This window comes from Lonchura striata, chromosome 24 (genome assembly GCF_046129695.1).
Source record: "Lonchura striata isolate bLonStr1 chromosome 24, bLonStr1.mat, whole genome shotgun sequence".
Taxonomy (NCBI): domain Eukaryota; kingdom Metazoa; phylum Chordata; class Aves; order Passeriformes; family Estrildidae; genus Lonchura; species Lonchura striata.
Window position 1 is genome coordinate 4950535 of NC_134626.1, and position 14985 is coordinate 4965519.

At 43.7% G+C, this 14985-nt stretch overlaps 1 protein-coding gene across 1 annotated transcript in view; it reads right to left on the reverse strand.

Annotated features, from left to right (window-relative positions):
• The window catches only part of KAZN (kazrin, periplakin interacting protein), a 213361-nt gene that overhangs the window by 156061 nt on the left and 42315 nt on the right, over positions 1-14985 (reverse strand). The window contains exon 2 of the mRNA XM_021542041.3: positions 1503-1660. Coding sequence (XP_021397716.1) covers positions 1503-1660 — 158 coding nt within the window. The remainder of the gene's footprint in view (positions 1-1502; positions 1661-14985) is intronic.

Consider the following 14985-nt stretch of genomic DNA (forward strand, 5'->3'; position numbering starts at 1 on the left):
GGAAGGGAAGGGAAGGGAAGGGAAGGGAAGGGAAGGGAAGGGAAGGGAAGGGAAGGGAAGGGAAGGGAAGGGAAGGGAAGGGAAGGGAAGGGAAGGGAAGGGAAGGGAAGGGAAGGGAAGGGAAGGGAAGGGAAGGGAAGGGAAGGGAAGGGAAGGGAAGGGAAGGGAAATAATTGCATTGGTGATATCTTTGCCTGCTGTGTGATTAGAGCCACAGGGCACTCTGCAGTCAGAGTTAGCACATATTTATATTCACACACTGCTGGGAATATTCCTGCTGATATTCCTACCAGACTCATGTTTCTTTCATTCCTGAGAGGATTTATTGTATTGAAGTTTTTTGTGGCTTTTTGGTGTTGTTGTTTTGTTTGTTTTTTTTTTACTGGATGTTATCACCTGTTTACTTCCATCCTTCTACTCACCACTACCACTTCCCACCTTGTCATTCTTCCAACTTGAAAATCCCAGGCAAGAAAACATCCTGTCCTTTCTGGGAAGGGATCCAGGCACATCATGAGGATACAGGAGCACTTGACATTTCCCTATTGTTCTAGCATTTCCTAATCAGTCTCTCTATCACAGGCACCAATTAATATGCATTCAGGACAGCTGATAAGTAGGAAAGCAATTCTTGGGTGCTAAAAATAGAATTCCTGCACAAGGGGATTATCAATAGGTACCTTTTTGCCCCATATTTATTTTTATCTGCCACATGCAAATGCCTTTAAGCATCTGCCTGCCCTCATGCCTGACTCCCCAGAAGTATTCCAAATACCTGGAACTTGGACAGGGCTGGATGGGGCTTGGAGCACCCTGGTCTAGTGGAAAGTGTCCCTGACCAGGGTAGGGGGTGAAATGGGATGGGATTTAAGGTCCCTTTCAACCCAAACTGTCATTTTCCATCCAGGTTTTGCAAATAATGACCAAAACAGAATGTAAAAAGATAAATATAATTAATATTTCAAAGGGTGGTTTTTGTAGGCTGAAGGAAACACTGCAACACAGCAAAGCTACAGAGAAAGAGATTTTTTTGTTGAAGCAGCAAAGGCACAAAGAAACATCTGCACATCATTTCATGACTTTTAACTGGCATTTTACAGCTTGGCTAAACCAACAGCTCAGTTGTCTGGCACTTCTAAAACTGGCATTGAGCACAGATGCTTAGTGGACAGATGATTTTCTTTTGCTAGTGCTGATGCTGGATTCCCATCAATGGCTACATTGCTGGATTCCCATCAATGGGTACATTGCTGCATTTTCTCCTAAATTAAGAGCCATTTTCAAGCCTGAATCTGAAGCTAAGTCCCAGCACAAGCTGCACACTCTGTGCACTGAGCTGTTCTTCCCACAGCTGCAGTTTTCAAAAGCCAAAATCAGTTTTAAAGCATCAGCAATTAATGTTCTCCACTGCTAAAACTGCACAAAAAAATGACATATTCCTCCAGATCTGTGTAATGTGCTTTCCTCACATCCTAACACACGTCTGTGTATTGATTTCCTACCTGTGCATCCATCAGGAGGTGCCTCATCAGCCTCATGGCACTTTTCAGAGATTCCTTCTCACTGGGCAAAAAGGCATCTTCATCCTCCTCCAGGGTTTTTGACTTGCTGATGATGAAATGGGAGATCTGGTCATTCAGGGAATGCAGCGACTCCACAGCTGTGCAGAAGAGAGGGAAAGCAAGAAACAGGAATGAAACCATGCTGGAGGAAGCCAACAGAATTTTTTTCAGCCTGAGATGAGTGTGATTTGCTCTGGAAAAGCGTAGCTGGAAATAATTGATGCCCGTTACCTCCCCTGGACTCTCCTGAGAGACAGGCACAGGGAGGAGGCCCTGAGCAGCCTGGTCCTGCTCATGGCAGGGAATGAGGTTGTTTTGAGGGACACTTCCAACCCAAATCATTCCAGGATTCTATGATTATATTTCTAATCTGAAGTAACAAGTCATGGCTAAAGTGAAAACAAGAAAAAAAAAAAATAGTCTATTGAATCCCATCCCAGAGACCTGTTCCCTCTCATGTGCAGGGAACCAGAACTCCAGACAAAATGAAGGAGAGAAGCTGGGAAAATTGGCTTTTTATTAGCTAGAGTAGGAGTGAGTCAGACCAACAACCAAAATATTGCTAATTTTCTTTCTTCGTGATTATTGGTATTTGAATCACTGTTAATCTTTTAAGTTCTCCTTTGTGGGCTCAACCCCAGGTATTATATGTGAGATTCTGCTCCCAGTCAGAAATCACCACCTCCACAGCTCACAGGAGTCCCCCAGCAATTTCACACACTTTATGAAGCTACAACTTATATATGAACCAATGGTCCCATTTATTTCCACCTAATGAAAAGCTCTGGACTTCTACAGATCAGAAAAATCTGTGCTGCCATTTGCTTCTCAACCAAGTTTGGAGGTTTCATTTTTACTGCTGGCTCATTAAATAAATGAGGTCCAAATAATTCTTCAGTGCATTTTCTTTGTGCTGGTGGCTCAGGCAGTGGAGCCTTTTGATAAGCTCAGAGTAACACATCACTGTCACACCCTGAACGTGCTGCACGTCCTGGCTTGCTCAGGCTGTTTCTGAATAAAGCAATGTGTTATTTAGGACTCTGACAAACTGATCTTAAGAACACAAGGCAATTGAAATACACCTGACCTAGTTCTGTCTAAAAGATCTTCCCACAAAATTGGAAGTAGTAAAGATTAGCCAGAAACCACTCGTTGAGGAACAAATCTTCCCCAAACAAAAGGGCCATAACAAATCACAGTTGTGTCTCCAAAATGCAGGAGGGAAAGAGCAGAATCCTCCATACTGAGAGGGTTTATTTTTCATTAAAATAATAAAACAAAATCTGTGACTGGAAATGCTTTAGTGAGGGGACTGGGAGGATTCCCAGAACTCAGGGTGCTCCTGCACCTCCTGCTAATAGAAGAGGGGTTTGAGGCTCACTGTGATGGAGGGTCCATTTTAAACCACACCAGAAATTATGGAATCATACAATGAATCATGGAAAGGTTTGGATTGGAGGGGATCTTAAAGATCATCTCATCCCACCATGGGCAGGGACACCTTCCACTACCCCACGTTGTTCCAAGCCTTGTCCAACCTGGCCTTGGGCACTTCCAGGGATCCAGGGGCAGCCACAGCTCCTCTGGGCACCTGTGCCAGGGCCAATCTTGACTGTAAAACAATTTTACTGCTGGGCTCATGTGCACCCCACACATTTGTCATGAAGCAGCAAGACATGGAGGACAAGAAGAACAAGGAGGTCAGGACACACCCAGATTCCTCCATGAAACCACGGGCAGCTGAACTTCTCCAAGCCCCCAGTACCAGATCGTTTTGTGACCATTTTTGTCCTCACACCAAGCACCACTTGTGAGCCCAGGGAGCTGCAGGTTTTCCATGCAGGGAGCAGCAGGCACATGGCTGCATGCAGACAGCAGCAGTTTGATTTTCTCATCACTCCTAGACTGAGCTAGCATCTCTATCAGGCACGTCAGGCCTGAAAGCCATCTCCCCAGCACTAATGCACCACTATTGATTCATCCCATCCCTTCTGACCGATGAGGAATTGAGGACAGATCATTTTTTTCCTACTCTGAAATTTTGGCTGGAGCCCTGAGTCCACATCTGCTTTCAGTAATACAAATGTACACCAGAGTTCTCCTCGAGCTGATGGCTCCCTTCCAGATTTACATAGACTGTGACCAGAAACTGGTACATGGAGAACTTCTCCCAGGCTTTTTGATATTAAAGTAATTCAAACCAAACTAAATTATATTATCCTAAATTATCCCAACCTCTTCATCTGAAGCTACAGCTCTCCATTCTCTAATATTTCTTTTTTAGTTTGGGAATTTTAGCATTTCTGGAGCAGTATGTGGCACATGAAGCTCAGGGGGGCAAATGCTTCTCTCATTTGTAATTCTTTAGGTTTAGAGAGATGCCAGAGGAATATTTTCCAGTAAGAATGTGGGGAAAGCAGATCAGTATTGACTTGAACCAATTTTTAGAGGGATCTGCCACAGTGCTGTATTTGTATCTGCTTAAGAAAACAAATCTTTTCCCAAGAACACAGTGGAAACTGTATTGGAAAATAAAATCCTCTGAGTCTTCCTCATGAAAGTAAAAGAGGTATTTCCAAACTCCAGGCTACACACACAGTAAAAACAAAGCTGAAAAGACCAAACCATTCCTGACACTATTTTTCTGGAAGTCCTGTATCAGTCTGCAACACAGCTTCCAAAGGGCCCTTCTTATAAGCAGAAGAAATTTGATACTTCTCATTTAAATAAAGGCAAACTTCCTGCCTTTTGCACTAAAAATATAAAGGACAAAGACAATGAGGCAAACACTTCACCTCTCACAGTGTTACGGCTCAGACATTTCTGCTGAACAACACTTCCACTGACCCAGACAGTTTTTCATGAAAACATCAAATTCTTCTTAAAGGAAAAAAAAAAAAAAAAAAATATATATATATATATATATACACAGGTATGTCCAGTGGAGATTAAAAGATAATTTTTGGTTCCCTAAAATGAAAAAAAAAAAGAGAAAAAAATGAAGACAGCGCCTTTCCCTTGCCCTGTCATTCCCCTTGGCTCGAGGTTGGTAACAGTTCAGTAACACTGCAAGCAAGACAACGGGCTAAATAAAAGTTACAGCTGTCAAAGTCCTGTCAGCATCCCAGCTTTTCCCATTCTAATTTCATCATTTCCTCCTTGTGAGGATCAATTTCAAGAGGTGAAGGAACCATAACAATCCTCCTTTAGCTCTGTGGCGTCACCCCAAAAAGAGATCAAATAATTTAAGGGGGCAGGAGTTCTGCCTGCTGCTATAGAGAGGATGTGCTGTGCTGAGGTGCTCAGGTGAGGACAATTTGCCACCCCAGAAGCAAGAATGGGTCGACAAAGTTGGTTTTCAGCAGGGCAGAATCACCAGAGCCTGAAGGACGTGCAGGGGAAAAAGGAAATTACTTTCTGTCGGAGATGAGGGAAAAATTATACTTGCGCCAAAAACTCATTCAAGGAAGAGGCTGAAGCAATAAAGTTGTTCCAGGAGACCCCATTTTATACACTCCAGCTACTGCCCAGATGAGCACAAAATAAAATAAAGCATAGATTATATATCCTGGATCTACTGACAAAAGCCAGCAGAGTCTAAAATTAATTCTCGGCAGCAGCAGTGAGTAAATGAAAGAGGATGGACACGATCATCATTTTGTCAAGGGAGGCTGCATAAGGATTCCTGGGCTGACTCTGCCACATGAAATAGAGAAGATGTTTGAGTCTGCCTTTGGTGTGAGCAGCCAGCTCTCACCACTGGGAATCTGCTCCCATGGAGAGAGAAGGCAGAAAGCCACGTTGCATGGATGGATCCTTTGGAAACCCATCCCAAGGGAGCAGTGTTCCCTGCTCCGGGCTGCCAGGGAAACCTTTGTCGCTGTCAAGGCAGGATGGGAATGAAGAGACTCTGACCAGGAGGCTGCTGAGAGTAAAACTGATTTATTCAAAATACACTGCTCTTTTATACAGATCTTCGTGAGGACCAGCTCCATTGGTCCTGATGTGAAAACAACCACACCATTGGTGCAAAGTGCTTGATGCACAGTGACAGAACTTCACTATAAACAATGTGAATAACAGAAGAGATAGAGAATTATTTATATTCTTTTCTAACTCTTTCCCAGGCTTCTGCCTGGCTAGAAACTCCCATTTCTGTCTTTGACTGAATCTGAGACCCACAAACCTTGCTGCCTAAGGAGGCCCTGGGAGCCTCTGCAGAGGCTGGGATGTGTGTGGGCAAACTGTGCAACTCAATAGTGTTCAGTGTTACCAAAAAACTCCTGGAACAACAGCCATGGGGTTGGTTTTGCAGTGAGGAAAAAGAAAATACTCAGAGCGCTTCAGGGCTCCCTGTCCAAGCTCTCTCCTGTCCAGAGCCAGACTCAGGGCTCGGTAGCTCCAGAGTGTCCAAATGCCTTCCAGCATCTCCCACAGTATTTGGGTTGGAAGAGGTTTTACAGATCACCCCATTCTACCCCTCCTGCCATGGGCAGGGACATCTCCCACAGGTTGCTCCAGCCTGGCCTTGGACACTTCCAGAGATCCAGGGGCAGCCACAGCTTCTCTGGGCACCCTGTGCCAGGGCCTGCCCACCCTCACAGAGAATTCCTTCCCAATATCCCATCCTTCCCTGCCCTCTGGCATTCCCTGCCATTCCACTGGCATTCCCAGATGAAGCCATTCCCTGTGTCCTGTCCCTCCATCCCTGTTCTCAAGTCCCTCTCCAGCTCCCCTGAAGCCCCTTTAGGTACTGGAAGGGGTTCTAAGGTCTCCCCAGAGCCTTCTTTTCTCCAGACTGGAAAACCCCAATTGAATTGTTGGATTTATATTTTTCCCAGTTGAAACCCCTTTTTGAAGAGTAGGTAAAACTGATTTACTCAGGTGATTGACTAAATTTCTTGAACTTTTTTTGATTGTCAGATTATAACTTTCTCTGTGATTTCAGCCCCGTGAATCATGATGGATGTTCTCATTCTCTCGAAGGAGGTGAGAAGGGAAAGTTCCCCTCCTGATGCCAGGGCAACCCACAGGTTTGGGGCATTGAAAGCACGGAGAGACAGACTGCACAAGGATCAGCAGTGTGTTCTACTTTCTCTAAATACAGCCAGTTCTCAAATACTCCCTCATCCCCACCTGCAAAAACTTCTACCTGCACAGGTTTGGGGAGAAATTAAGAATGTTCCTGTGAAAATTCAGAATTCTTTGGAACCAAAAAAAAACCAGCATTGCAGCCCATGAAATTCAAGGCAGTTTGGGTCATGGCATGTAGCCAGTACAATGTGTAAAAATGAGATATTTATAGAGCTAAATTATAAATAAAGCCCAATGTTATTATATTAAAGAGGTTGTTTTTTGCTGTGTCCAAAAAAAGGGCATGCAAGACACGCAACAGTTCATTTTTGCCAGATTAATGATTCTGATTAGGAAGCCTTTCCTGCTGTAGCATTTGCTAATTGCATTTGGACAGATCAATTAATTTATTCACTTAGCAGTAGAAGAAACCTCCCTTTGTAAAAGCCAAGCTCATGAAATCACAGAGTCATAGAATCATGTAAGCATGGAATCCTCAAGGTGGGAAAAGACCCCCAAGATCATCAAACCCAACCTTCACCCAGATACCCCTGTGCCCCTTGACCCACATCACAAAATGCCATTTCTGCTTGGTTTTTGAACACTTTTACGGATTCTGACTCCAGCACTTCCATGGGGAGCCTATTCCAGTGCTTTCCACTGAAGAAACTTTGCTTAATATCCAACCTGCTCCCCTCACTTGAGCCATTCCTGCACTGCTTCAACTCCTCTCACTTCCACCCAGATGAGAAGCTGATCTGCAAAGCTGCAGCACCCAGGGGCATCAGGATCACAAGGCAGCAGCTCTGAGCAAACAGAGCCCATTTTCCTCTGCCCAGGCTGTTCTGCACTGGAGAATCCACCCTGAGCCATCTGCCACATCCATGTGCTCGTGCCAGAGGCTGTTGACAGCCTCAGCCTCACAAAAACACTGGGAAGATCTCTGTTGGAACTCAAAATGCCCCTCAGACATTCTTGGAGGTTCCAGGCCCAGGTCAGAAGCATTTGAGACACTGGCAGGCAGCTGGAAACAGCTGTGATTTTGGGTTTGAGCCATGGAATGATTTACCAACCTTGCAGGAAGAACAAGGAGTCACAAAAGTTTAGATGTTATAGTAGAAGTAGTCACAAAGTAGAGGGAAGAATTTTTTAGTATTGTACAGGGGGGTTTGGTTTTGTACATGGGCGTCAGAGGTTTTAAGATGGAGGGATCTGGGCCTGTCCTGTCCTCCCTCTTTCTTCTTCCTCACCTCCATGTTCTTGGTGATGTTGGCACTCACAGATTGGTTTAGAGTAGAAAAGCACCATTTAATATAGGTAATAGGCATTGGGGAAAAACTGTAACCATGTAACTTGTAATGTACCGTATAAAAGATAGAAAAGCACCATTTAATATAGGTAATAGGCATTGGGGAAAAACTGTAAACATGTAACACGTAATGTACATATAAAAGACAGCAGCAGCCCTGAGTGGGGGAAGAGAAGAAGAGAAGGAGTCAGAGAGGATGTCAGGGTGTGTGTGTGCCTCTGCCTGAGCTGCTGAGCAAACCACAGCAGCCCGAGAAGAAAATATTTTAGATAACTTGCAATAAACAACCATGAGACTGAACAACAGAAGATTTCTGAGCTTTTTTTTGGAAGCACGGGTTGGAGGAGAGATTTTTCAACCACACAGAACCACCCCTGACCTAGGGGTGAGCTCCAGCAGATCTCAATCTCAACCACTCCAGAAATATTTTCTCCTGTTATCACTAAGAAGAGACCTACGTTTTTTTTTTCTTCCTTTGTGGCCTTTAATTTCTTTCAAAGGAGGCATTCAATGAGCCCCCTCGTAGGAATAATTTACCACACCATTAAGTGAAGAAAAAAAAATATCTGGTGTCTGCATTAAGGGCTCAATCACCTTTCAAGAAACACTGCAAATAACCCATTACAGTAATTACTGACGAGCTGGTCTCTCTGGGTTCTAAATGGCTGGTGTGTAACTGGCAAAGAGCTGCATTCAGAGCTTCCCAGATGCAAAAGAAAGCCATCAGACCAGTAAATGGCACTAGAGTTCCAGAGGAAAACATGCTCTGCAATAAAGGTCGTCATTTTTTCAGTTTATCAGTTTCTCTTTACAAACCCGACCTTTTTGGAAATGAAAATAACATCAAGTGGAGCTCTGCAGGGTGGTAGCAGCTTTTTAATAATCAAAATTTTTCATTGACATCTCTTTTATGGTGCAGAAACTTCTTTCAAAATTGGACTTTAAACCACTTCAATAAAAATGTCGATTTTGCATTGTTTTGGTATGTTTTGAATCTAGGAACACAGAAATAAATTTTGTAATTTGTTCTTACACTCCCTCTCCATTTAAAAGCCTCATATTTGAGCAGAAAAGGGACATTAGTTCCAGATCTGTCTGCAAGGACAGATGTCCATATTCTCTTTGAAGAACCCCCCTGTTGCTAAAAAAAAAAAATTCCTGTTAATGTATCCAAGATACATCTGAACTGAGTAGGGAAAGAAGAGCTGTTGTATTTGTCTTTCTGAGCTTTTTAAAATCATCCCTCTGGAAAGGACTTTTTTCTTCTTTGCCTCAGTTTCTTCAGCTCTAAGTCACAGCTAATAGTAGTGAGATGAAGTTCACTAGAATTTGGCCAACATTTTAAAAATGAAAAGGCTCAGTGCTTCCTCTCACTAAAACACTGCCAGGGTCATTTAGAAAATAAACAATATTTTCCTCTTTGGGTAAAATCTCACTAGAGCTATGAGAACATCATCCAGGTGAAGAAATGATCCCATCCCTAAAAACTCACTTATTCACCCCAGCTGTGTTAGTTAAACTACTAAACATTATAATAAAGAAAAAAATACCACTCACTCTAGGGAAAAAAAGTCCAAATTAATATAAATTGCCATGTTATGCTTATTATTATGATGGGAAAATGGAGTTGGAGCAGAGGCTGAAGCAGCTGGGATGGGGTCCCACTGCTTTGGGCAGTGCCTTGAGCTGAGAGGTCCCACGGCTCCACCAGCAAACCAGACTGCAAAATTCATGGCTGGGCTGTTGTTGTTTGCAGAAATATTCAAGATGCTGAATTCCCCCAGAGAGCTGCAAACTGCCAGGCCAGGAACAATGTCAAACTATGAGAAATGTGGCAGGCGTGGCGCCAGACCAGCAAATCCAACTCCTGCAAGAGAAACTCCGTTCAAACCTGCCAAGAACCAAAAGAACCTTTCAGGCACAGCGACACCCGGCCCCGCAGCTGCTGCTTGCTCCTTGCTGTTGGGTAGTCATTTATTTGTCACCTCCACGGCTGATGGTGCAACTGTCGTGTTGCAGAAACAATAGCTGCTTTATTTAGATGAGAAGGAGGAGAACAACAGAAATTCCGGGTGCCAGCAGCAGGAGCAGACGTGCAGCTGCTGCGAGCCGGCTCTGGGGGGTGATGCCTGTAGGGAACGCTGGGCTCCAGGATGGCTTGGATGGATGGAGACGAGATCTCTGAAGGATGCTCTTGGGATATCAGGTTTATTAGGGATGGAGAAAGGTCTTGCTTGGAGCTGCCAGACACAGCACGGGGCAAGGCTTGAGGGGATGGGGAGGGAAGAGACAAGAGGATGCTCCAGGAGAGGGTGGAAGTTCCAAGAGGGGGGAAGATCCAAGAGAGGGGAAGTTCCAAGAGGGCGTCTGGCCCCTTGGAGACCCCTCATCAGGGGGCTTCAAGGTGGGCTGGAACAAGACTTGGGCCAATGGGGTCACAGACACCTGATGCTTCAGGGGAGGGTTACAGGTGTGCGATGAACCGTACATTTTTGGGGAGTGAGATAGAACAGTCCATTTGACTTTTGGACTTATTTGTAGGTAAGGGTATTGTCCAGCCAGTAGGGGGGATTGTTTTCATCCTGGCTGTACTATTGTGAATCTTTTGCCAGGCAATTATATTTATTCATCCTTCCCAACATCTCCCCCGTTCTGATGACCAACTTAAGATATTAAATATTGACTTAGTTACTATTTTCTGCACACTCTGAGGTATACAGGGTATTGCTACTAAAACTACACTTATTACTATTGGAACAATCAAGCTTACTTTACAGAGTTCCTTTAGCTAAGGTGCAAAGCTCTAACCATCAAATAAACTGTTCAGCTAAGGTGGATCATCTGTTATCAAATCAATTATTATAGTAAGGTGGCATTTACTTCTTTACTGAGACAACATCCTAACTTATTTGACTGCTTTAGTGTAATGGAAGAACTTAACTGAGGTAACATTATCAAAACCTTCTGGATAAGGTCCTCTAATTAAACAGGTTGAAAAAGGTTTGTTAGGGCTTGTGTCCTTCCCAACAGATGCCCATCTGTGCTCACATAAACAGTCTTGGATGGGGCATAGGATTGGCTCACACTTCACACAAAATGAGCTCCAGGGTCTTGGATGGCTCAGCTAAACCCTCAACAGATCAGTGCCCATCTGCAAACACACATCCTGCAGCCTGTGGAAATATCACACAGCACAAAGGAGAGATGCCACCACCAGGAAGGGATTTGTCTGGCTTGTCCTCAGCTACAGACTGGGAGTTGTTCTGCTTTAACAAGCAGCTCCTGGTGCAAACGGGATGCTCCATCTCCCTCGTGTCACAGGTGAAAGAAAACCCTTCCTAAAGGTAATTTAGCAATCACTGGCTTTTCTGGGGTTTGAATGAACTGAAAGCATTAGAAGACAACTGAGCTGTGTTTCTTTCCCACCAAAGTTTCTTCAGTTTCTTCCCATATGGAAGAGACTGAAGTTTTATGTGTTGTTTTGAGTGTTGAAAAACCAATTGATATTGCCTTGGGAATCTGGTCAGGTTGCAATAATGAGAGAGGGTCACCAGAAATCCTGAAAGGAGCTTAAAAAACAAGATGTAAAAATCAAACATCCTGTGTTTGTTCGCTTCAGCTCCTGAGATCTTTGTTTCACCCTTAGGATGGCAGTTCTTTTAACCAGAAATGTTAGAAACAAAAGGAAAACCAAACCAAACAAAAAAGCACCAGATTTGTCACATCAGAAAAAAGTCAATGATTCTGAGACTTCAATAAAGTCATGAAAACTGGCAACCTGCAAATCTCTCCCTGCATGTGCCTGTATTTGTTCACAGATAAAAGAAGGGATGGAGAATACTGTTAAAGCAAGTATTTAAATTTCCTTGGGAGCTGCCTTGAGCAGCTCTGCTGCTTAAAACCTTGGATGTGACACTAACAAAACGCTGGGCTTAGCAATTCTATCTTAGGAAAAACCCCTTTATTGGCAGAGCATTAGAAAAAGCTGAAATTCAAACAGTGGAAACACAGGTTGATAAACCTCAGCTGAGTACAGCGGATCAGAGGGTCAAGTTTTATCAAGCACTCACACAAACCCAGCTGTCTCAGGGAGCCTGGCAGGGGGATTTAGTTCCTGCTGCAGATAAAGGTGATGCTGAGGACCACACCAGCTGCTCCATCTGCACTGGCCCTGCTGGCTGAGCCACCAAGCAGCTTTTGACTGATAATTGTTTTATTCCCACGTTTCCTTCTCATCCATTCCCATTCATCCACAGAATCAGCATCCATTCCTTCAGAAGACTGAGAAATCCACACCTGTTTTTATTCATCTAAACCATGGGATGATGTCACCTATGGATGTACAATACCCTGGATATTTTGGATTAGATGCAATTTGTGCAATTTTGTGGTTCCAGTGTCCATTACTGCTTGATTTTGACTTGTATCATTGCAGCCAATATGCCCAACCCTATTCATGTGGAATAAAAATAACTATCTAGAAAATAAAGATAAAATGAGACTATATTCAGCATTTAATAACCCTGACATGATTATATCTTTGGAGCAAAATCTTTACATTCACACTCTTCAGTGTGTCATTTATTTTTATGGGCCCTGAACTGAAAAATCTCCTCCTAAAATAAAGCAGACTTTTTCAGACCAGTGTTAGAACTTGTTATTTCTGTAAACTACATCTATAAAGTGCAGCAAAAGATTATTTTTTTCCTAAACAATATTATCCTGTGATCAGTTTTTTCTGTATCCACAGCTTCAGACTTAATGTTCCCTGTAAGTAAGAGCAAGTCATGCAAGCAGCAGGTTTAGAAGTTGTGCCCCAGGGAATAATAGGAAAAATTCCTTCACATAAAGAGTGCTCATGCACTGGAATTGGCTGTCTAGGGAAGTGGTGGAATCTTCATCCCTGGAAATATTCAGTGTGGATGGATATTGGGGAGGTGCCCACACAGGAAACACGTCAAACTCTTCTGCCTTGTTTTTTTTTTTCACTGAAAAACACACAAGTTCTTAAGGGCCTGTCAATGGGAAGGTTTCCTTTAGAAAACATGCAAGTCCTAATGAAGTTTAAGCTCATCCTACTCCAGTGTTATGGATAGCATTTGGACAGGACTCAGTGGGCACTTTCCATTTCTTTTCAATCCTGTTGTTTTCATTCTACCTGAGCATGATCATTTGTCAAAATTATGCCATTTTCTGCAAAAAAAAAACCACACAAGTAGGAAATTCAATAGTAATTACAGACTATTCAAATGTTTGTGTCAGTTGGAATAATTATTTCTCATCTATTAGGTTTTCTAGATGTTCCTGTGAATTTGCTGTGAGCTGTGTTGTATCCAATGGGATGTGCAGTGGGGAGGCAGCACCTCCTCACTTTTTTATGTGTAGGAAAGACAAATGTGACACTAAGTGGATTTTTCTTCCTGATGACCGGGGCAAATAATTTGTTTCTAAATTTCCCTACCTGCAGAAAACAATGTCTTCCCTGGGTTTTGTGATTTCACTTTGAACCTTGACTTCATGGCTGAATGATTTCATATCTAAATTACTCACTCTGCATTTGTAAACTTCGCTTGTGGCATTCATTTCAGGAATTCAAAAGCAGTGAAAAACCCCAATATCCCTGTAGACAGGGATAACATATATTGCATTAACCTCCTTTCCTCACTTTCATCTGTAGCCTTTGCAGCAGGACTGCTTGGCAAAGCAATGAAATTAATAAAAAACAAGAGGAATAAGTGTCACCAGTGTGGGAACAGTTAGACAAGAAATGTGCAGCATTTTGCAGGCAGCACTTGGGAGGGCTGGGATTTTCCAGCACTTGTTCCCTGTGCCAAACCCGAGTGAGGAGCTCAGACTGCAGCCAGGCACAGGGAGAGATGAGATCCCTGCAGTGCCCTGGCAGGAGCGAGGCAGGTGGAACCACAGCAGCAGCAGAACAGGAGATATTTTAAATCCTCCCCCTTCTCTGTGACATGGACTATTAGGTAAATAGAAAAGGTTTTGATTAAAACATTCAAAACCCCCTGAAGTGACTCAGAGACTCGTTCTGTTTTGAAACCTGCCCTCAGCTCCTGGGCTCCTGATGTCACTGAGGCATTTCAGTGTCTCACTTGTTTTTCAGGATGGAATTTAAATATTCCTGAAGGGACAGGTCAAGGCAGTGATCCAGCCCTGGGTGTCCAGCCCACGATGGGTGGGACATGCCCAAAAAAGAGTCACATGGAAGCACACTGACCTGCTGCCATGCTCACCCTGCCCTCCCAGCTGACAAACCTGGGGGCTGAACACATCCTCCAGCCTCACTGCTCCATCCTGAGGAGCTCCAACTTCCTTCCCTTGGTGGCAATGAGAATGACACCATTTCTGGGAGCCTTTTATCTTTCTGAGGCTCCTGAACCTGTGTAAACCTCAACATTAGCAGTAAAAGTTAATTCTCCTGTTACTAACCCTGCCCTGGTTACCCTCTCCAGCAGCTGCCCAAGGGAACAACCATTCTCTTTGGCACAGAATTTTGATGAATGAATAGAAAGCATTTGATTTTGGCACTTGATTGACAGAAAATGTCCCTGCTAATTATGGCCAAAAGACAGGAGAGAGGAAAGGGATAATACAGTTCCATCAACTAATTCTGGTGTCATATTGAGGGTGACTGGAGACCACACAGTACAAGAGATTTATTTACTCTATTTTTTATAAAGTGATCAGGACCAAGTCTGCTCAACTTCAATACCAGTGCAAAACATTGTGCTGTGTAAATAAGAAGCAAGCCCTGAATAGCTCCAGCTTCATAGAGGCCACCTCTGCTCTCTCCAGTGGAGCTTCAAGGGCTTTGGTGGACTTTATCCTCATCAGTGCTGGCACATCAGAATGATGTGTTTTTCCCCTAAATTGCTTTTTCTCAATTTTTCACAATGATTTCAGAAGGCCAACCTGACATGGGGCTGCATCAGCAGCACGTGGGTGAAATGCTGGGCTCCAGACACCTGAGGGACTTCTCTGCCAGCTTGGGGAAGGGAAAAGCACAGGGAAACCTGAGCATAA